Here is a 24,502-nt window from a genome sequence, read left to right on the forward strand (position 1 = left end):
TTCTCACTGGGAAAAGTCAAGCACTCTCATAGGCAAGCAGAGGCTCCTTGAAGGCAGAGGTCATCTGTCATCCCCTTCTGGGGTGCTGTTCAAAACAGGTGTTCTCACAAGTCTGCTGGATGAGCAAATGGCTGAACCAAAGAAAGACCAGCACGCATAACACTGCTATTTTATTAGAGAAAAAAGCACGTGACACGGTTGCTCAGGTGCTCGAGGATTATTTTTTACATATATCAAAACAATCAGTTATAAACAACTCTCAGTTATGAGAACACAGAAATTTCATGGGCTAGAGAGATGAGAAAGCACTTCTCTGAATTTATGAGGCAGGCTATTCGGGGCAGCATATTTATTCTTATAATTCTGTCTGCCTTGGTTTAGGATGATAATACATTAGCTGACTTTGTGAACCTGATCCTTGAGCTTAACATCCCGGGAGTTTAAAATCCATAAGTGGCTTCCTGGCACTTTTAGGTAAGACCCGAATCACTGATGCAGCAAGCTCAGCCTGGCTCCGTCAGGTGTCCTCTCTCAGCCACTCTCCCACACGTGTCCTCAAGTCCCAGGGTCATCACACTTCCTGGGTCCTCCCGGGTCCTCCCTGAATTGTTCTTTCTCCGAAGTCACCCTCAATCTCAGTTACCAAGCGATTAGGAGGCCACGTAACATACTTCAGAGGGGGTGCAGTGTCATTTTCCTTGGTGGCTTTTGTAAAAGATTGTAAGCACACTTTTAACTTTTGTGATTAATAGCAATCTGCCCCACTGGCACGTGCTCAGTGCCTGATAACTTTATATTGGAAAAAACAGGAGAATAAATGAAAGGAGGAATAGATGAATGAATTCGTGAACATGGAGGTGGAAATAGGGAAACTCAATCTAATTCAGTCATGGGAAGAGAGCTGTACTATGGGTCAGAAACCTGAAATCCCTTTCTTGATTTGCACCTACTACTTACCAATAAGTCTGGGCTGTTTAACTGATTTCTCTTGAGTTGCAGTGGGGTCACCTAAATAATCAGATCATAACACCAACCCACAGATGCATAGGTTGTGAGGATCAAATGAAATAGCACTTATTTTAAGAGCTAACACATAGTATATAAATATAAGGCATTATTTTAAATGAATAATCAACAAAGTTGATAAAATTAAATTCCATAATCCAGGTGAAATATAATTTGCAATAATCTTAGAGCAAATATTGTAATTACATCAGATTTTTTTACTTGTGTATTTATTTGTTAATTTGAACATAAAGGACCTTAAAATCCTTTGGTTTCTTCAAGTCACAAAAAGTCTTATTGAAGTAATAACTTAAATGCCTTGTTCCCTGCACTAATTACAATGTTTAACTTTATTTCAAGGGAACGATTCTCTCCAGGCCTGCTCCTGTCCCACACAGAAACCGGCATCTCTCTCTTTGCCTGTCTCTAGGTTCTTACCCCGCTGCCCCCAGCTTGTTCCCCACCAAGTCTGCCCACACAAGGGCCGAGGTAGGAGGAAGGAGGAGAGGTGAGGGGGCAGGAAAAGTGTCCTTGCCTGGTGATAGCATGAGCTGGTGTATTGCACACTCTGGTATAGCAGGGAAGGAAAGAGAGGTGAATACTCTCTTCTTGGGGTGCTTTCAAGTCTACCCTGAAGGGTTCTCATGGCTGGCCATCTCTCACTGAGATCTCCTGGCTGGGCATCCTGTGGATGGACCTTGAGCCATGTCCTGCAGAGTCCTTGCCACTCTGGCCAGTCACATGACATAAGCCACCTCCGGGGTTTCTCTCCATGGCCTAATCTGGTCCATGGGAAACACACTTCACACACATCTTTAACCCATCAGCAGTGGCTGGAGAGTTACTTGCCAAGAAGCTGTCTGCTCTGTGGTCATAGGCTGTTAAGCAAACCTTTGTTCTTTTTTTTTTTTTTAAATGATGTCCCTTCAATGACTAGAAACAAACAACAAGATTTCCAGGTGGTCCCGTGAAAGTCTCTCTCACTTGCTTTTTCACTGGGAGAGACTCTTCTCATCCCTCCTTTATGAGGGATGGAGATTCATCTCTCTCTCTCTCACACACACACACACACACACACACACACACACACACAGACACGAGTCTATCTCAAAGTCTCTAGTAGCTGGTTTCTAGTCTCTCAGCCTCTAGCCCCTTTCCTATGCTAGAGAAGGGAGATCAGTTAAGGACAATAACATTCACTATGATCGCCTCTTTTGCAAGTTCTGCTTCTGTGGTCTAGCTTTTTGCCTTGGAATGTGGGAGTAATCACCTCCTGTCATTTCGTAATTAGCCTGCCGCATTTTATACCCTGCGGGTTTATATTCAAACCCTATAAAGACACACGTTGGCTATTTAAAATGGTTAAGACCAAGTTCTCCTTTCCTGGTCATTTCTCACAGCTGTATTACCAGTATCAGGAGAAGCACAAATAAAACCATTTCTCTGGTGCACACAAGTTCTAGCAGTCAGAAGTCACAGTTTTCCGCGGAGAAGTAAAAGTGGGACGACTGGGGATATGACTTACATTACTCTCCAAAGACTCTCCATCTGAGAATTCTGTTGTGTTTACTATTAGGGTTCAGAAAGGGAGAGTTAAACTCTAGAGTGTGAAATTAGTGAGCGGAACCAAGCAACCGGATCCGGCCAGTGTTCCCTGAGGAAATAACCCAGCATCCAATTAGAACTGGGAAGAAGAGCAGATGTGGAGAACCGCGTTCTGGTGCCTGAGCTGACGGTACAGAACGACAGCCTTGAGGCTCATAGACGCCAAAGCCCACAGCTGCCTGTGGCCGATGGAGAGCCAAGCAGGAAGTTAGTCAATATCCTACAGCGAAGGCAGAATTACCATGAGGCCTGAATTTTCCCGGGCTGGTTTGTGGTTCCTGTTGCATACTAACAGTGAACATAACAGAAATGACAGTCCATCAATACTCAGGCCCCAAATGGTGGAACCATGACAGTTAAAAATGATGCTTTGAAAAGTGGGAAGCAAAAATGGATGGGTTTCACTTTTTTTTCTTTGACCTTTGGTATTTTAATAAGCACACTTCAATCAAATAATAATAATTAAAAAATTGCATTTGATCAAAAACCACCAAAATTCAAACAGACCATGGCAGCTCTTATCAGTTAATGATTTCACACTACACCCAGACTCGGTGACTTAAAACAACACTCAGTGAGTTTTGTTCCTGAGCCTGTGCCTCAGGTGGGTGGTTTTTCAGGGCTGGGCTGGGCTCACTCCCACACCCATGGTCAGCTGTGGGTCAGCTATGCACATGTTTCTGCTCTTTCATGCTGTGCTTTCTCACATGCTTGAGGGCTGGCTGGCTGAAAGCTGAGGACTCTTGGTTCTCCTCCATATGTATCCCATTCTCCAACAGGCTAGCTCAAGTTTGTTTACATGGTGGAGGTAGGGCTGGAAAAGGCGAGTGGAAGCATTCATGGCCTCTTGATGCTAAGGCTCAGAACTGACACATAGTTACTTCCATCTCATTCTATCAGTCAGTGCAAGACTCAAGGCCAACCCAGATTTAAGGGGTAGGAAATAGACCTTACTTCTTGATAAGGAGCTATTAAAGCTCGTTGCAAAGAGTATAGATACAGGGAGAGCGGAATGATTGGGACCATTACTGCAACTACAGCATCCCAAAGGTGCCAGGCCACATGAGAAAATGGAAGAGAGAAAAGAGGATGGGGTTTGGGAATTGTGTAGCTATATTCAAATGCTTGCTATTCATCAGGTTCTAAAAGTAAATCTTTTTCATCCACACTTCAGTGAGTGAGCTGCAGAGAACACGCTATCCCCTCTTACATGCCTAGTTCCTACTCATCACGCTAGTACCAAATTTAATATCACTTTCTCCAGGAAACCTGTCTGAATTACCTTCCTTTTAGACAGTGAATAAATCATGTGATTGTTCCCAGCATTTCCTCCTCATATCAGTTATAAGAATCTGTCATTTTCTTTTCTAGCAGCCTTCCCTGCTGGACCATGAGCCCTGGGAGGGGGAGTCTGGTCTACCACATTTACCTTGCAGCCCCAGCACCTAGCCCCTGCATGGTACAGAGTAGATGCTAAATAAGCTTTTGTTAAATGAACACAAAGGGAATGGATGACTGAGTTAATAGATGAACGAATGTCCAATGGGGTATTTGTTAAAGAAATGTGTACACTTGTGGATGTCAGTATTTTCTTGTGATTCCCATATCTTTGCTAACCTGGTTTTAAATCTCATTCATTGCTACCAAGCAGAAAAGAAACACTGTGCGAAATTAAGATTACTTTTTGATAGCTGTGTAGAATGCAATAAGCAAGTTTTAAAGCCTGCACCTGATACTTTCTCCAAATTTCATAAATGCAAACTCAAGAGAATCCAAAAATGGTCTTTACACTGGCCTAAAATCTTTGCTGGAAAATGCACAAATGAATAAAGCACAGGTTGTTGCACTAGTAATGCCCCTATAGCCAATTATACTCTATGTAATTAAAGAAAACCTTATATTTGCAATGAGCTGAGCTTTTCAAAGGAAACATTCAGTCTTAGTCCTAGAAAAAAATCAGAGACCTTTCCAGTAAAACTGAATAGGAACAGAATAAATCATGGTCAACTAGTTATTACAAGTCAGATTTGTACCAGACATTCCTATACATTTGTGAGTTTAATCCTCATAATAATCTACGTGGTGAGATATCCTTTATCTTCTCTATAAAGATAGAGAGACTGGGGCACAGCAGTGTTACATAATTTCCTCAAGCTATTAGCACTGAATGTTAATCTATTAACATTGTTGTAAAGCATGGTTTACTTAAAAAAGAAGAAAAACTATATGAATTTCTTACGGTTTGCCAGGAATTACTGGCATAAATACTATTCCACAATTCCCAGTCCTGCTGACCAATGCATGCTTCTCGCCTGTTTTTCATTCTCTAAACTTGTGCACATGGGACTCTTCTTAGGTAGGAGTATTTTTGAGTTATGGTTGCCAGGAGGTTTATCAGCAAAGTCAGCCAGTCATTCCCGGTTATCAAGCAAAGTATAGTAAATATGTTTCGGAATTTCATAAATCAACTGATAGTCATCAGTTTTCAAGGACTGTGCTCGCATTCCATTGTAGTTCCCTTCCCTGAATCCTAGTTTTTTGCTGCTTTTATTAAATGGTCCCCATTCTGTTAAATCTTCCCAGAGATCCACTCTTAGGTCTTTAGCTAACACCCTAACACCTTTCTGATCTTTCCAATCATCAAAGGCACGAATAGAATATGAATTACCGTAGAGAATGTCTAATGAATGGTAGTTTGGGGCATAGGTGTGCTAAGTGTCATGTTGGAGGCAGAGCTCTCACCATCCCCAGCAAAACAACCCACGACTCCTCTCCACTTCTATTGCGACCCTGTTTGTCTAAATTCTGCTCAGTTCAAGGTCCAGCTCAAATGCTTCAACTCAGATGAAACTTTCCTTTATTACAGACCAGTGATTCTCTCAGCTCTCCTGCAAAGATATCTGAAAAGGTATCTGGAATCATACTATTGACAAGTATTTATTTAATATTCATGGTATTCCAGACACCATGCCAAGTGCGTTAATATGTTATCTCATTTGATTCTCACCTTTAATTCACAGTAGTATCTATGAGTTAGGTAATATTACCATCCATCTTTTATGGATGAAGGTCAGAGTGGTGATGGGACATGCTCAATGTCATCACTAATAAAAAATAGAATCTGTATTTAAATCCAGATCTCCTGGATGCCCAAACCTCAGTGCTCAACAACTATATTATACTTTATGCATGCATTTATAACTAGAATAAAGTTTCCTCTATTATTCTACAAATGGGGTGTGTGAAAAATGGTGTACTTCTGTTTTCTTCAATTAAAATTAAATCCATATGTTTTCCACTTCTCTGAACTTGTGTGCACAGGACTCCTCTTGGATATGAATGGCTGACCCACGAATAGTGGTGAAAAATGCTTCCCTTTAATGCATCATGAAAAGGCCCAGAACTGCTCTGCAGTCCAGAATGTACAAGATGGCACTTTTAGTCTTCAGCCCATACTGGTTAACACATGGGAGTCTGTTTTTGAAGCATAACTACCCCCCTGAAGTATAAAATTCCATATTCTAGAGTTCAGAATCATAAAGAATAAGGTCCAGCCTCACTGCAAACTCCTTGAAAGCTTTACCCTAACTGTGCTCCCTCCCAATCAGAGACTGTGCCATTTTAACAGGATGCTGAAAAGGGATTAGGCCACTGATCCTTACTAGTCATGGAATACCAGACCTCTGTTCCTCTTCCAGAGTTAAGAAATTCTCCCTCCCTTCTTGACCATCATAGGCCCTGTGCCTCTTTCTCGTCACCCTTCCTATTCTTAGTATAACCTTCTCAAGTAGCTGCAATTTCTGGAAAATAAAAGCCAGGGGGGCAGAATGTTTACTGGCGCCTGCTTCTTCTACTATAACCCAGCTTCTCTGTGCTTCAGGGTCAAATGCATGCCTCCACCAATGGTTATCCCTTGGTGTGATTTGATTTGATTTGATTTGATTTTGGTTTGGGGTTTTTTTCTGTTTTTTACTTATTCTTTAAAATTTTATTTTAGATGGGACACTAGTTGATTTACAATGTTATGTTAGTGTCAGGTGTAGAGCAAAGTGATTCAGTTATACATATACATGTATCTATTCTTTTTCAAATTCTTTTCTCCTTTAGGTTATCACAGAATGTCGAGCAGAGTTTCCTCTGCTATACGGTAAGACCCTGTTGATTATCTATTGTAAATAGCAGTGTGTATATGTCATACAAACCAGAAAATACAAATTTACATCCTTTATGTCTTAGCCAGAGGAAGCAAATTATTTGATTCAATGCTTTTAAAAAACTGAATTCTATTTAAAAATTGAGAGATTTCATGTTACAGTAATTAAATCTGGGAATATGGGGTAAGCATTTCTCATGGCAAGCATCAACTGGTACTGAGTAGCTTCTGTCCCCTTGAGGTGCTGCTGTGCTTTCCAGGTCACCTGCATTTCCATCATTCCATCCTGATGTTCATCAGTTTGCAACAGATTTTTTCTGCAATGCCAAAATATTTCTCCAGATGTATGCTTCTAACAAATGTGGAAATATATAACTTAGACCAAAAGAATGTCGAGAAAAATGGGGAAACTATTTTCCTTTGTGAGAGCAAAGAATATTCCTATGTATGCAATGTGTAAGTAAAACATGTCTGTTTTGAAGAAGACAGCTCTCCTAATTCACTCACAGATGTTACCTGCCTGTCACGAGGCATCTCCGTTTGCATCCCATGGTGGACCTTCCCAGAAACATACCAGGTTAAACACACAGAAACTGAGGTCTTTTTTAAGATCGTTTCATTTACAGCGTGAAGCCAAGGCCTTCTGAGTTTACTTCCCAAATTGCTTTTACAGTCAGATGGCCTGGCAGGACTAAGTCAGGAGAGGTCTGCCTCAGCCTTTGCTCTCCTTCTTCATCTGATGTAGAAAGTCCTCCCTCTATATTTCTACTCCATCATCATCACCATCATAAATGATTTTTAAAGAGACTTGATACAATTCTGGTTAAAGACTCAATGCCTCCCATTAAGTCCGCCACCGCTTTTCTAGCCTGACCTCATTTTTTGTTATCTGAATGATTTTAAATGTAGAGTAAAAAAGTATATAATAAAAATAATACACTTAGTTATAATCTAATTCATTTATGTTCAATAGTTCTGTGTCATAAAGAAACATGGTAACATCCCAGAGTGGCAGAGACCTTGTTTTATGTTTTATATACTGTTGGGGAATTTAATAATATAGTGTTTTTTCCAGCCTCAGAGACAGAAGCAGGCCTCTGACCTACCTGTGACCCTGCCTGGACTGCAACCAGCTTATACACCTAACAATTGCTGCTAGCAAGTCAAAGGGCACTTAAGATAAGAAAGGGAGTGGGTCTTCAGATTTCTTGAGCCCTGAGGACCTGGCCAGAACCCCGAGGTCTGGAAAATCTTGTGACTCGCATGATGAGACCAACAACATTGTTAAAGTAAATCCAGAGCTGCATTTTTGCACGCAAACTGATGATATCAGTTTGTGGCCTGGAATTATAAGCAGAAACCCCCAGAACTCCAATCTGAAGTCACCCAGGGAGTGGATGCACTGACTGGGACCCTTCCCAACTGGGGCTCCAGATTGCTCTTCCAGGGACTTCCTGGAAGGTGAGTACCTCCCTGTTTAGTGCTGCTTGGGTCTGGATGTAGGTGCTTCCCCAATTCCATGATGTATAAACTTTTGTCTTACTATTCTTTCTTAATATATTGTAATTTGTGTCAATTCAATAAAAACTCTCTCTAAATTCTTGTTTGAGTATAGAGTGGTTATTTTGACAGTGAATCCTACGAACCTTGAAACTGAAAGTAAGGTTTTGGCAAAACATACACCCTATAATGTGTGTGTGTGTGTGTGTGTGTGTGTGTGTGTTTGTCCCCCAGAAACCACAACAAATATGGATACAAGCCTGGAAACTATTTGTTGATTGATTTAGTTATTGAAATCTATATTTTTGTCAATACAATATTTATTGACATAATTTCTACTTTTTCTCATGAGCACTTGGGTCCCAGTTCTCCACTGCCTTCAAGACTCTCCCCCTGGGGAGTCTCTGATTTACTAAACAACAGTGACTTGAATAAAGTACCACGGCAACCAGTGGCACTGTTAATTAGAACTGAGATCTCCCGACACGCTCGTCCGCTTTACTTCAGCATTTCCTCCATTCCTCAAAAGAGCTGTTAAAACAACCATTTCAACTAGCTAAACTACTTTTGTTAAAACAAACAGTCTGTGACCAGTAGCAGTTTGTGTGTTTGTGTCTATGTTTATGTTAGTGAGAGAGAAAGAATCAGAGGCAGAAAGTTGACTGACATGGAGAAGGGGGATTTAAAGGTGGAACTGGTAGCATCTTCTTCCCTCTCAAGCATTCTGTGTGGAGTTGAGTACCTCCCTCTTTAGGGAGAAGGGTTATTGGTCACAGTTCTAGTGTAGTGTAGGAAGGGGATCATAGTCTAATGGGCCTGCATCAAGGAAAAAATAATGAAGAAATGTGAAGAGAAGAGGGGTAAAGAGTAAATATGGACTCACTCTCTTCTGTCCTGAAATAACAAGTTCTAAATGCTCTCTTCACGTAGCTATTTGACTATTCTTGATGAAGTCCATCTCACTGACAAGGATTATTCTTTAAGGAGTGAACCATTTGTTTAAAACACCAAAGGTGAGTGAACTTTATATTCCAATATTACACATTTTTTTTTTGCTAGTGGAACTGTCATTTTCTAGTATAAAATTGGCACATTTTAGGTTCTTTCTTTTTAGAAAAATTAAAACTACCTAAGGAAGCAAAAGACCTATATGCAGAAAACTATAAGACACTGATGAAAGAAATCAAAGACTATACAAACAGATGGAGGGACATACCATGTTCTTGGATTAGAAGAATCAACATTGTGAAAATGACTATCCTACCCAAAACAATTTACAGATTCAACGCAATCCTTATAAAATTACCAACGGCATTTTTCACAGAACTAGAGCAAGAAATCTTACTATTTGTATGGAAATGCAAAAGACCCCGAATAGCCAAAGCAATCTTGAGAAGGAAAGATGCAGTGGGTGGAATCAGGCTTCCTGACTTCAAAGTGTACTACAAGGCCACAGTGACCAAGACAGTATGGTACTGGCACAAAAAGAGAAAGGAAGATCAATGAAACAGAATAGAGAACCCAGAGGTAAATCCAAGCACATATGGGCACCTTATCTTTGACAAAGGAGGCAAGAATATACAATGGAAAAAAGACAGCCTCTTCAATAAGTGGTGCTGGGAAAATTGGACAGCAACATGGAAAAGAATGAAATTAGAACACTTCCTAACACCATACACAAAAATAAACTCCAAATGGAATAAAGACCTAAATGTAAGAGCAGACACTATAAAACTCCTAGAGGAAAACATAGGCAGAATACTCTATGACATACATCAAAGTAAGACCCTTTTTGACCCACCTCCTAGAATCATGGAAATAAAATCAAGAATAAACAAATGGGACCTCATGAAACTTAAAAGCTTTTGCACAGCGAAAGAAACCATAAACAAGACAAGAAGACAACCCTCAGAATGGGAGAAAATACTAGCCAATGAAGCAATGGACAAAGGATCAATCTCTGAAACATACAAGCAGCTCATGAAGCTTAACACCAAAAAAGCAAATAACCCAATCTGCAAATGGGCAGAAGACCTAAATAGACATTTCTCCAAAGAAGACATGCAGATGGCACATGAAAAGATACTGAACATCACTAATCATTTGAGAAATGTAAGTCAAAGCCACAATGAGGTATCACCTCACACCGGTCAGAATGGCCATCAACAAAACATCTAGAAACAATAAATGTTGGAGAGGGTGTGGAGAAAAGGGAACTCTCCTGCACTGTTGGTGGGAATGTAAGTTGGTACAGCCACTATGGAAAACAGTTTGGAGGTTCCTTAAAAAACTACAAATAGAACTACCATATGATCCAGTAATCCCACTCCTGGGCATATACCCAGAGCAAACCATAATCCAAAAAGAAACATGTACCATAATGTTCACTGCAGCACTATTTACAATAGCCAGGACATGGAAGCAACCTAAATGCCTATCAACAGATGAATGGATAAAGAAGATGTGGCACATATATACAATGGAATATTACTCAGCCATAAAAATGAATGAAATGGAGCTACATATAATGAGATGGATAGAACTAGAGTCTGTCATACAGAGTGAAGTAAGCCAGAAAGAGAAAAACAAATACTGTATGCTAACTCATATATACAGAATCTAAAGAAAAAAAAAATGGTACTGATGAACCCAGTGACAGGGCAAGAATAAGGATGCAGATGAAGAGAACAGACTGGAGGATATGGAATTGGGGGGCAGGGGGCGAAGGGGAAGCTGGGATGAAGTGAGAGAGAAGCATAGACATATACACTACCAACTGTAAAATAGATAGCTAGTGGGAAATTTCTGTATAACAAAGGGAGATCAGCTCCATCATGGGTGATGCCTTAGAGGGCCAGCACAGGGAAGGTTGGAGGGAGTCGCGGGAGGGAGCGGATATGAGAATATATGTATAAATCCAGCTGATTCACTTTGGTGTACCTCAAAAGCTGGTACAAAAGTGTAAAGCAATTATATTCCAATAAAGAGCTTAAAATAAATAAATAAATAAATAAATAAATAAATAAATAAATAAATAAAACTACCAACATAAATATTTTGCTTTTTCTCCTTTTCCCCTCAAAATTGGAATAAGGGTAGGCTCTACAGATATAATTTCAGTGATATACCTGGGAGGCATCGACTTCTAAAAGTTCAAGTACTTGTAATGCTCTTTTGAGCATTACGTCATGCGGATATGTTTCACTTTCACTTAAGAAACCTTAACTGACACTGACATTGTATATGTGACTCTTCATTTGTCCCTGCATTTCACATTTCTTTTACCATGGATGCAAAAATGTCTTTATCAAAATTGTAACAAAAATCTTTTCTTCTTCCACCTTCACTTACTTCCTTCATAATCTAAGATGGAGAGTGTGAGGAACTAAACATATTTGTATTATTTCTTCTTGCCAGTAGAAAATTTATTGCTCTACAAACAGAACTTAAAGACCCAGAAGAACAGATTTTAGGAGCCATAAACCAAGAGAGATGCTTCAGGAGTTTGCAGTGGAAGAAAGTGAAAGAATATTATAAATTCTGTTTATACTCTGAATTTCTTAGAAGAATCAGGTGAAAAATGTTAAAGATGTATTACAGTTTATCCATCTTTATGCGAGATATACTCAGTAAAACTTCAACTGTGTACCATGTCATTGTTTTCTTTTGTTTCCATCTGTTTCACAGGTTCTTCTTCCTCCCATACTTTGAAATGTTTGGATTCCCCAGGATCCAATCTTAGCCTCCTTCTCATGTCAGTTTTCTGCCCTCCTAGTTTAGAATCAACCAGCCTTAGGGTATCAACCATGCCAAAGAGAAGTCTCACTCTCTAATACCACTAAATCTCTTTATCACTAGAACTATAATTCCAGCTGTCTGCTAGCTTCTCAGCTGCATGTCCCAGAGCACTTCCAAATTTCACACAATCAAAGTCTAAATCTTGGCTTTCCCACCTGAGCCTTGCTCTGTATCTCACATTGTAACAGATAAGAGAAAACCTGACTCCATACTGGATCTATTCCTTTAGCTCTAAACTTTGAGCTCTGTTGCCTGTGCTCAGTCATGCTGGCTCTGCACTTTTTGTAAAGGAATGTTACCTATAACCTGAAATATACAGGACAGCTCATTCTCTAGGCTTGCATAACACTTTTCCATTCATACAAAGGTAAAAAGGTGCAGAAAAGAAAATAACATTTGTCTTGTTGGAGGTTTATAGGAACATTGTTACCAGAGCTCTCTGGACAGCTGCCAGTACAAAAGATTCTGGGACCAGGAAGTCTGCAGCAACTAGCCACACCGTCTCCCCTTTTAGTATAAAAAAAGCCAGAATTCTAACTCAGGAAAGATGGTTCTTTGGGACACTAGTCCACCATCTTCTGGGTCTGCTGGTTTTATAAATAAAGTCACTATTCCTTGCCCCAACAGCTCGTCTCTCAATTTATTAGCCTGTCATGCAGCAAGCAATAGAAGCTTGGGCTCAGTAACAATGCTGACTATCTCTGTCTGAGTAAACGGCCTCCCGGTCATCCATGCTTGAAGCCTTGGAGTTATGACTGGATCTTTCATAATGAAAACTAAATTATATTGTATATGTTAAAAATATTCAAATTACTACAAAAGTCCACCACATAATATTCAAAACCTAACCACAATCAGACAGATAACTGTCCGTTGCTTATGTAACACCCCGATATCCCTGCAAATAGACTGTTGATTTCATTTCCAGGTATAAGGCAGAGGTCCTTTGATTTAAGGGAAAGGAAGGCCTCCATAAGCTCATGGAAATCCCATTGCTCTTCACTCAGTGATTGATCTAGAGGGTGTTTCCCAGATCTGGCCAACTAGATCAAAGAGAGAGTCTGCTGGAACACGATGCCCAGAACCATCTCCTCAGCTTGTGACCGCAAACATAACCATCAGGGGTAGCAGAAGAGAAGAGTGAGAAGGTTAGGGAGTTCCTGGGCCCTCAATGACATCACTAAACAGTTACAAGACTTCTGGAACTGCCTGCCTCCAGACCCAGTCCTATGGGGAGTTAACAGAAGCCAGTATTACTTTAGCCACTGTTAATTGGTACTCGGTGACTGAAAGCATTTCTGTTTGATGCACAAGGCCCTTCAGGATTCTTGCTATCTGGTCCCAACCTACTCTGCAGTTTCTTCAGTCAACCTTCCCCAACCCTTCACAGCAAACACGCTAGGTCCCATCCCATAGTGTTTCAGATTTTCATTTAGAAAGCAGATGTTTCTTCTATGTCCTTCTGGTGAGCAGCTCTTGATTGTTCAAGCTCTAGCTCAAAATGTTACCTCCTCAAGCAATGATTATTTTACTTATCCACCAAAGGCTCTGATTATTTTTCCTGCAATCATGCCCTCCCAAGACAAATTAATTTATTTCTCCTCTGTTTTGCATATTATTTGTGTATAACACATCCTATTGCAATGATCCATTCATCTGTCTTGCACTTGCCTTTGAGCTGCCAAATATGAGGCTGTCTTACTCATCATTGTACTCACAGATCCTAGAACAGTGGTTGTCACATAATAGACACTCAGCTAATGCTTCTGGATTTTATAGAATATCTGTGGTCGCAATAGAAGCAGATACGATTCATGTTTCGTCATTTTTTTTTTTTTTTTTTTTGGATAGGACTGGTGCAAATTTAGATAATCATAAAAATATACTAATAATAAACCTAAAACGAATCACAATTCCCAACTGAATAGTGATGTCAACCTCCTTTGAGAGCGGCTTTTTTTTTTCCTACAAAATACTATTTGTTCTCTATGGTTTTTTTTTCTTGTTGACAAAACGCACAGGTATCTTCTTCTCATATACCTATAGATATTTATACTTTACTATCAAAAACATATTTTTAGATTTCTGCTAAATTCACGTAATGTTACTTCTCTGAGACCTGAACTCATGCTGTTAAGTTGATCATCCATACAAAGCATATGTCTCCATCACCAAAGCTTTTGGTTACATTTTAAGTCTGAGGAAGCTATTGCTCTGCCTCTGCCTGGGTACTGTTCTAGAAACATCCTTTCCCCAAAACAGAGATCATTCATCCTGTTCCAGTTTTAACTTGTGCATGACTGTCAGAGAGACCACAGGCTACATTCATGCTAATTGCTTTCCAAGATGAGTATCAGAGTTGCAAAGAACATTAAAAGGATCGGTCTTTTCGTCAGAGCCCCAACACTCTTAAGGAACAGAAACCTGAAAACTACAGGAGGTTTCTTGATCATTTGTTGTTTATTTTAATTGACAGCTCTCTGTGAGTCCATCACGTAGATCAATCAGTTCAAATCACACATATTCTGCCTTTTAAAAATTGATGTTTGATAACATTTATCTATTAACAATGCAAAATTACATCGCAGATGTTAATTTCAACTTGTGAATTTAAAGGTGTATTAGATTATAATTGTCTAACTCTTTTGACTTACAGGGAAACTAAGTACCTTGCCCAAAGGCCAGTTACTGTCTTCAGTTTATTACATCAAATGCCTCATAATATTTATTCTCTCTACCGCCTTCAGATAGACTGTCTTTGCTACATTTTTACCCTCAATTTTACATCCTATTTATTTTTTCCCTGTTGTCTAAAATCTTTTTTGAAGCAAAGCAAATAAACTCTAAATTACTTCAACTTTATAAATGAAAACTGCTTTAGATGAGCCCTGAGGATTCTTTTTTTCTGCAGAAATTTAGCACAAGACAGTTGGAGTTGTCGGAGCTGCTGCGCTGCACAGCTCCGGAAAGGACCATCACTTCTCTAACATCCATGTGAAGAATGTTCCCTGGAGTGTACCACATACTGTTACCTCCTTTTGTGTGTAGGGCTACTTACGCTGTCTCTATGAGTAGAGACAGAGATATCTGTGGTTATGGTTTTCTAAGTGATAATTGCAGTTTCTAGAGACATGAGGATTTACTATCCGGGGGATCACCATCTTTCTTACCTGAGCTGTGGTTTCCTGCTAATAACGTGGGGCTCACAGAGCACCTTCCCATTCTACTGGTGACCACAGGTGGCCCAGGTGTTCCATCCCATTCCTGAGCTTTGATAGGCTCTCTAGAGGAAGATGTCCCATGATGTCCTCTCTCTTTGCTGTCCAACTTTGGTATTGGCTCCGTGCTGTGGCTTCGGACTTTCAGCTCCTCTGTTGATTCTGTGTATTAACCAGAATTTCATTCCATTAAACAAAAGTCAAATCCTTCCCAGATTCCTTAAAAAATTAAAAAACAACTTTCTAAATATTTAAATTATATTTTTGGAAAGTTAGACTTGTGTTGGAGATTATAACATTTAAATAAAACAGGGACAGATAACAGAAGCCTTTTTTCCTGAGCTGTGCAGGTTACCATCAGTGGGAAATAGTTATCTCTTTGGAAGCAGAGAACCTCAACAAATCGAGTGTTCTTTAGTAACTCTTCCCTTGTGCTACTCTTCAAGGAAACTTCATAAAGAGCACTTTACACTCCCTCTCTTTACTTTCTCATCTTCCATTCATTCTTCTACCCACTGTGACATGAATTTAGCCCAACCACTCTACTAAAAGTGTTTTTGCTAAAGTCACCTAGTGCCTTTCACTTGGCAAATTTAGAAAACATTTTTAAGCTATTTCATAACTCTTTGATTACTCTCTTACTGACATCTTCAATTCCCTTGGCTTCACTGATGGCCCGTCTTCCTGTGGTGTAGCCTCTAACACCATGGCTGTGTCATTCATACCTTCTCTTCCTCCAAGAGTCCCTTACATGTTGGTTGTCCCCAAGGTTCTAGCTTAGCCACTGTTCTCATTCTATATATATTCCTTCTGTGACTTCATCCTCCGGGATTCAACTAGCAATTGTCTGATGGCTAGTGGCTTCTAAATAGTTTATCAGAATCCTGGACCATTCTCCTGAACTGTAGGTACTCATTTATCCAACTGCCTACTGAATAAGTCCATCTGAATGCCCCTTAGGTAACACAAATTTACATTTCACATACTGTACTGACACCACTTCTTACTAAACTAATGGTTTCTTCTGTCCTGCCAAACATTCAAGCTAGAAATTTATGTCTCTTTCTTTAACCGCTACTCTCCAAATGCATCAGTCTGCAAATTCTACAAATTTTATTTCTGAATATCTTGCTTTCCGTCCTGTTGCTCTTTGTATCATGTCTATCGCAACTGTTCTGGTTCAAGCTCTAATCATTACCATTGAATTATTGCAACTTGTCTCCTTGACTCTGTCCTTGACTCCCCAAAATACAAGTTCCACATACTGCCAAAGTGATCTGTTTAAAATGCAAATCTGATCAAGTGTTTTTTCACAAACTAGATGTGAAAGTCTTTCTGTAAGGCATGTATAGAAGTGTTTAAAAGCACATGTAGTTTGGGATTAACCAATACACACTGTTATATATAAACAGATAACCAACAAGGGCCTACTGTATAGCCCCGGGAACTATACTCAATGTTTTGTAATAACCTATAAGGGAAAAGAATCTGAAAAAGAATATGTGTGTGTGTGTATATATATACACAGTATATATATCTAAATCATTTTTCTGTACACCTAAAACTAACACAACATTGTAAATCAACTACATTTCATTTTAAAAAAGAATTTTTTTAAAAAATAAAATCAATTCCTAATTTTTTTTAAAAAAGCACACATAGTAAATAAAGATGGTTTAGGAGTGATATCCACTTGCTACATTCAGAACGATGTTATTTCAGAGAACTGATGTGACAGCCATTCTGTAATGCACATAGAGAAGTTTTTAAAGAACAAAACAAATGCAAATTTGTTCATAATGTAACCCTAAGTAAAATCCTTCCAGAAGCCCCCTGTTTCCCATAGAAGTGTGTCTAAGCTCCTTATGACCCATAAGATTCTCCACCATCTCATACTTCCCTGCCTAACTTTTTCACTTCCCACCTGAACACTGTATTCAAGAAACATCACTATATTGGCTGTAGCTTCTTCCTCTCCATTTCACCTCCAACAAAAACAATACTTGTTTCTATAGCTACTGTCTCCTATCTCACCTGCTTTGAATACCCTTGTATCCTGTCTTTTAATTAGGGAACTCTTTCCTCAGTCATGGTTACTCAACTTAAGCATCCTTTGAAGCCTCCCCATCCCATATATCCAGCCCATGTTGGGATGACTGACATTGTCTTGTATCATTTTTTTGTGTACCTGCTCTTCTTAAAAGGCCCTCAGTTCTTTAAAGGCAGGGTCTGAGTTTTGATTTGTGCTTTTTTTTCCATTTGGTGCCTCTAGCTCTTAGTATATTGCTCAATAGATATTTAACTAATTCATTTATGGGGTGTTTTTCCCAATTCCTCTGACATCTTTCTGATGTGTGTAGGAAATACAACATTCCTAATGGAACAAGGGGTCCAGTGAGTGTTGCAAATGTATTAAAGTGGCACAGAGCTAACAGTATTTTCAAAAATCTGATTACCTAACAACTCACAAGTTGTAAAATTCACCAGGTTGAAAGTTTAATTCAAATAAAGAATCTTTGAGAAAGGCTATAGTGAAAAATTACAGAAATGGTTGAGAGAATCTGTACTTTTCCTTGCATGTGAGTTCAAATACTCATCATCTTCTGGCAGTGCGACAAGACAAATGTCACACTTTGGTTTCCTATTATTTGAATCTGTGGGGCAGAGATAGAATAGTTTATAATATAGTAAGCAGCTGGCTGAAGGATCTGAGAGGCCAGCTGGAAGCCTTGGCCATTGTGGCCATATGGCTGGTGGCCCATGACACTGAGCCCTTGGTTTCTCCTCTTAGAGCTGCGTTTTGCTCAGCTACAAAATGGAGACAATACCAGCCTTGACTAACTCTCCCAATTTAATTTGAAGGATCTAAAAATATCCTAAATTTTAAAATATTTTAAAAATGAAACAGGGTGACACATGCATAAAGTAGTATTCATTTTAAAAAGTGTAGCAATTCGTCCTTTATGAATATATTTATTCTTTCTACATTTGTTTTGGATAATCACTGAGAGACTCAAGATACAGGCGGAAAATTGCCCGACCACATACAAAAATACAATTCTAGCCAATTATCTACAATAACCAGCCCAGAAAGCCAACCTACAATCTACAAGTCAGACTTGTAGACATTCAGACCACTATCGTCAGCATACAATAACCTGTATAACAACTGGCCCAAAGCAGCCAGGATTTGATTAAAAACTGACAGCTTCCCCTAACCAATAACATAGGATGCCCTGCTTCTAGTTAGGCTGCCTATATCTTCCCTATGCTAACAGCCTCCACTGGGGGTGTAGCTGAAGCCTTCCCTTTTTCCCACTATAAAGCTTTCCCACTCTTCTCCCCCCCTCGAGTCTGCCAAATGTGGTGGCAAGGTCTGCATAAACAGCCCTGCGTGTTCTCATTTGTTTGGTCTTCATTTCTTTCCACATTGCTTTGGTCCCTTCTAGCTCCAAAATGCTATGCGGTTGTGTAAACACATGTCAAAAATATCATTCTATGAGACAAACATATCACGAGGCTAGTCCCATAAGGACAATCTCAGAAAGACCCCTGGACCTGTACATAAGCTTAAATCCTAGTTATATTGGAATCAAATATAAGTCAAAATATTTTCAACTAGCACATTCCAACAAATAATTACAGCAAGACAATTTCACCAACGCTTACTTTTCTGTGCCCTGAGCCAAATGGAATAAAACTAGTATCAGAAAAGAACATCCTAGACTATTTCCAAGCTGTGTATTCAGTTTCAAAGAAAATGTAGCTCTGGTTTCCAAATGTCACAACCTCAGAACCTAATGACCCATCTGTTTCACTTCACCTTCTCTTCCAGATTTTAAACTAACCATTGGGGTGTTTGCCTTATTACCCATTTCTATGTTTTGTTCCACTGTCATCATTAAGCAGTTACATTTTTTTCCTTATCTCTCTCTCTCTGTCTCTGTCTCTGTCTCTGTCTCTCTCTCTCTCACACACACACACACACACACGCACGCACATACACACACACAGTCTTCTACCACTGGAACTGAACCTAACCAAACTTAAAAAAATGCTCTAACACTGGGTCCAATACTGTTCCTGCAGGTTTGGACACTATTTTAAAAATGAAAGGCTGAGGATGTGTGTCAAGCCCCCCCACCCCCCAATTCAGTTTCTTTGTTCTCATTCAAATTACTTGCATACACACAGCAGGGAAGTGTCATTTAGGTCTCAAACCTCAACTAAATAAAAGCCCAATACAGCTTTGGGAACAAAAAGGAGCCATTTTTTTTTCTTTTCTTCCTTCTTTGTTTTCCAGTCCCAGAGGTTAGTCTTCAGTGAATTTTGGCAGGTATATTTAGAGAAACCCGCACAAAAGTTTTGCAGAAATCATGCCTCTCAGACTTGTGCCCATGTACCTTCACATCTACCTCCTAAATAGAAGTCAGAGCTGAAAAATATGTAGGAAAATCAGAAATGTATTATTGAGCATTTTATTGGGGAATCAAGCAGATATCCCATGGATGTTCAAGAACAGCTTCCTACAAAATGCATTTCCTGATTAAAAAAATATGAAAACCTTTAAAATAGCTATTGAAAAGAGACAAATGGAAAGTGGACAATTAGACTAAGAAATGCATACAATAAGACCTATTGAAAGCTCAAAGAAATCTAAACACTCCATGCTACCATGGAGTGTTGACTATTGATCTACAATCTGATTCTCACATTGAAATCTGATCTTGCTAGGAAAAAAGCATAAATTATTGCATGGCATTTGTCTTTCACATTGTGCGTCTTACATATTATTATCTTAAAACGTTTTACATTGTTTAGGTTGAAGACGGATAAATAAGGATAAAAGACAAGGAATCATCTTTTCATGATCAACATATTCTCTACAGGATGCCAGTACATCACACTTCATGCTGCTAATTCTGAAGTTCTTTCTCAAAGTTTTCCCATTTCCTGCCTGCTTACGCTGTCTCTGAGTCTGTATTTGTCTCACCAGCTTCTAACTCATTCCTCTCTCTCCATTCCTGCCCTGGGCCACCTACAATCACTTGGCTCCCCTGATGGGTGTTATGGGTTTCACTAGCAGATCTGCTGCCCACCAGATACTGACTTTTTCCAGAATCTCTGATTCACTCTTCCTCATCAATGTTCACTCTCTCAACAATGAAACAGTACTTAGGATTCTTGTACATCTCCATGACTTAAAAATCCCTCTCAAGCTCTAGAGACAAAAACAAAACAAAACAAAAACCAATTTGCACTGATGGACCTTTACATATGGCTGTCTTGGAAGTACAACAGATTAAAACTATTTTACCCTCTCTCCAAAGTTGTTCTTTTTTTTTTTTTTTTTTGGCTGGAAAGATCATGCAATTACTGATTTATATGTCTGGTCTCCCCACCAGACCATAAGTTTCTTAAGACTAAAGACTACATCTTTCATGTTGGTACTTAATATCTGATATCAGTGAAAATCTAATGGATGAATGAATGCACTGCTGCTTCTTTACTCAGGACAGTGAGCTTATTAGTTTTTACCCCTGGATGTAACCCTAGCTTAGACCATGACTCATAGACTCCCATCCAACCTTTCCAATCTCACCCAGCACATGGGCCATGGCATAAACCGATAACCCTCACTGACAAACGTAGACCAATTACTGTAGCCAAAATTAATTTTTGTTAACCCATACATGTTTCTAATTAACTTGCTGATGACAGACCAGAAAACAAGTGATCTACCTGGGAAAATGAGTATTATTTGGAAATATGAGCAGTAACACTGTTTTCTTGGGGGTACATAAGATTGCATTCTTCTTTCTTTTTTTTTAATTTTTTTTTACAATATTTAAAAGGATTAATTTACCTTGTCATTTAATTGTTTCTATGAATGTCTACATGATTCAGATGACTTAGACAAGAGGCTTTTATACTTGGGTTTGTGACTGCTGTTGTACTCCAAGTTTCACACTTTCACACAGGGATCCCTTGGTTGCAAAATATGGATTTAATTGTTCCTGGCAATACAGGGACCAAAGCTCATGTTGCTGATGAGAATTCGAGCTTCCTAGGGATACAAAGAATGCTTCGGAATTGTCCCTTTGTATCGGTATAATCATCAAGATCAAAGTCTCTCCATTCTATTTCAACTGCTGAACCATGGAAAAAAATGAAAGGTGATCAAGGCAGATTAATCAAGCAGAAAAGACAACACATTTGAACTCTAAAGGAGGCACTGCACTAAATTGCATTATCTGATGGATAATAGATTCAGGAATCAAATTTTAGAGCTGAAAGAGAGCTCAGAAACCTCAATCACGACAGCTCTTCAAAAGCAGGGTGTGAGTATATGTAATTGCTGATGGTCATCCTGCCTTTGGGAGGGTAGCCCCAGGAAGGCGGAGTTCCCATCCCATGGGAAAGCGTGACACAATTGAGAACATATTTAATCGCTAGAAAGCTCTTATACAGAGCTCAAGTTGGCCTCCTTCCAAGCACCACCATTTGTTGGTTGTTGGTAGTCCTGTTTCTGGAACAACTCAGAGAACTAGTCTATTTCTATTTTTATGTAAACACCCTTCAGAATACAGAGTGAGGGAGTCTGTCTCCCCATAGTCACGTCATCTTCAGAACACAAATCTAGAACTCTCACTCTCCCAGTCATCCTGGCCAGAACACGAATTGCATGTCATGGTGTCTTTTAAAACTGTGGTGTCTGGAGCTGATCAGAGCCAGAGAGCCTGACATGGTTTACCTACTAGTCCAGGTGGGCTCTGGGGTCCTCCCCTTGCCCTTCTATTATTCCCCCTCCCAAGTCCCCAGGGAAAAGAGGGCAAAGGCTCCCCTGTCTGCACAATGAAAGGGCACTAGGGAGCAGGGCAATTTTTTAATTTTTTATGATTGCGTCTCTCTCGTGTGAACTCTGTCATTTGGGGTCAGTTATGTCAATTCCAACATCTAAGGGATGCCTTCTCTTCAAATATATATAAAGAAAGAACAATAGCTGAGGGGTCTAGAGATTCCATGGTTTTAAATGAAATCGGAAAGAAAATCCAGGTTTGTGATAAGAAGGCAAATAAAGTAAACCGTTGGTTTTAATAAAATAGGTGAGGCATTTTACTTAATAAAATAATAAAACAGATGAGATACATGGAAGTAGGATAGGCTATGCAAAGAATCCTAATGATTTTACACATTTAAATACAGCTCAGAGCTTTTACACAACTTGCTCAAGGTCACACAAATGACAATTAGTAAAATCCTGATAAAGAGACAGATTTCCTGACCACCGCCCAGCAGGTAACTTTCACCCTAACACAGGGGAACTCACACACTGACTTGTATTCAAAAGTTAATTTTTCATGGTTGCAGAGAATGACACATTTATAGGGCAGAATAATAGAGTTTTAAAGGCCATGTTTGGTCTTTAAAACCTCTCAAACAAACGTCCGCATCATTTAATTACTTGCTTTTTATCAAGAGATTTTCTCTACCTAAGAAATCTTCACTGATGTCATCAGGCATAGCACAAATGTTGACATGTTTTAGTAACACTTTCTTTAAGAAATTCTAGTATTGCAGGGCAATGAGAGAACACAATCTATATTTTCGTTTGTTCTTGTAATACAGAAGCCAAGAGAACCTGTGGGCAAAGACTAGCTATATGCTGACCAAATTGTTCTCTCTGAGCACCTACAAAAATCATACTTCCCAGAATTCCTTGCAGTCAGGGACAGCCAGATAACTGTGTTCCGGTCAGTAGAATGTGAGTGGAAGTGATGTATGTCGCCTCCAGGTCTGGTCCTAAAACTTCCCACCAAATCCTCATCCTCTTGCATCCCCCTCCCACTAGCTGGGATTTTTTGAGGTCCTAGATACTGGAAGAGCCATCAGATGGAAAATCCCCAATAACTAGGGGGACAATAGCCCATTTTCCACTGAAGCCATTAACTCATGTTCACATGTCTGTGATATATGTTGTGGCCTGTGACATGAAGATGTAAGTCATATTCTATTAAGCCACTGAAGTTGTGGAGCTGTTTTCTATGGGAGCTGGACTACTTTACTACAGATTTCAATAGACAGTATTCCTCATTATCTCTACCACAAAATATATTCTAAATATAAAGTCCTTGAGTTTCCACTGAAGACAATATTTTTATTGGCATACTGACAGAAAAATGAAGGGCAGAGACATGAGTTAAACTGCCAAATATGGTACAGGAATTCAGCAAGCAATGCTTCTCTCTTGGCTCTAGTCATAATACAAACATCTTACAAAATTGATAAATACATCTTTTCTAAGTATGCAATAAATATTTTAAACACTATGGCCTCAATAAGTACGTGCTGAATGTACAAGTGGATGAGTGTCTAAAGTGATCATTCAAACAGCTTATATATTTTATTGATATTAATTTGAATGAAGACAGTGTCGTCCAATTTTTTTCCAAATAGTTTCTCATTCAAAATAGTAGCAAAGAACAAAATCTCTAAGAAATAATTTTTAAAATAAGATTATTTTTTAAATATTCACAAAGAAAATATTGACCATTTCTTCAACATAAAAAATAATTTAGATATAAATTAGATATATTTAGAAAAAATTTCTACATAAATTAAAATATTTTTCTCAGAACTATCAAAGCAGTAAACCATTGTGGAATGGGACTTAGATGACCTAGGAGCCATTCTCAGGTCAGTTCAATAAAACAACTCTCCTGAGCCTTGGTTTTCTCAGATAAGATTACAGATTTGAAATAAATTATTTCTAAGTATCCTCCTAAGTCTAAAATTTTACACCTCGATGATACCAAAGATCCTACAAAAAGCAAAATAGTTCATGAAGTTTCAATAATATCATTATATCTATTCTAAAATATATATATCCACTTGATATTTCAGTGTTTTACATTCTTTTTTGTTTGTTTGTTTCTAGAACTTGAACATTTTTATTCTGATTTTCTTTTTTTTTTAAGAACTTTTATTGAGATACAGTTAACATACAGTAAACTGCATATATTTAGAGTGTACAATTTGGTATTTTTTTTCTTATTAGTAATGTATATGTGGCAAACCCATTCTCCCAATTCATTCCCCTCCCAACCCTCCACACTTTCCCCACTTGGTGTCCATATGTTTGTTCTCTACATCTCTGTCTCTGTTTCTTCCTTGCAAACCGGTTGATTTGTACCATTTTTCTATATTCTGCATACATGTGTTA

General features: G+C 39.0%; 1 protein-coding gene across 1 annotated transcript in view; it reads right to left on the minus strand.

Moving 5' to 3' along the window:
• The window catches only part of NYAP2 (neuronal tyrosine-phosphorylated phosphoinositide-3-kinase adaptor 2), a 258,793-nt gene that overhangs the window by 67,049 nt on the left and 167,242 nt on the right, over positions 1–24,502 (minus strand). The window contains exon 4 of the mRNA XM_057747087.1: positions 15,232–15,441. Within this exon, the coding sequence (XP_057603070.1) occupies positions 15,232–15,441 (210 nt within the window). The remainder of the gene's footprint in view (positions 1–15,231; positions 15,442–24,502) is intronic.

The sequence above is a fragment of the Hippopotamus amphibius genome, chromosome 8, assembly GCF_030028045.1.
Source record: "Hippopotamus amphibius kiboko isolate mHipAmp2 chromosome 8, mHipAmp2.hap2, whole genome shotgun sequence".
Taxonomy (NCBI): Eukaryota; Metazoa; Chordata; class Mammalia; order Artiodactyla; family Hippopotamidae; genus Hippopotamus; species Hippopotamus amphibius.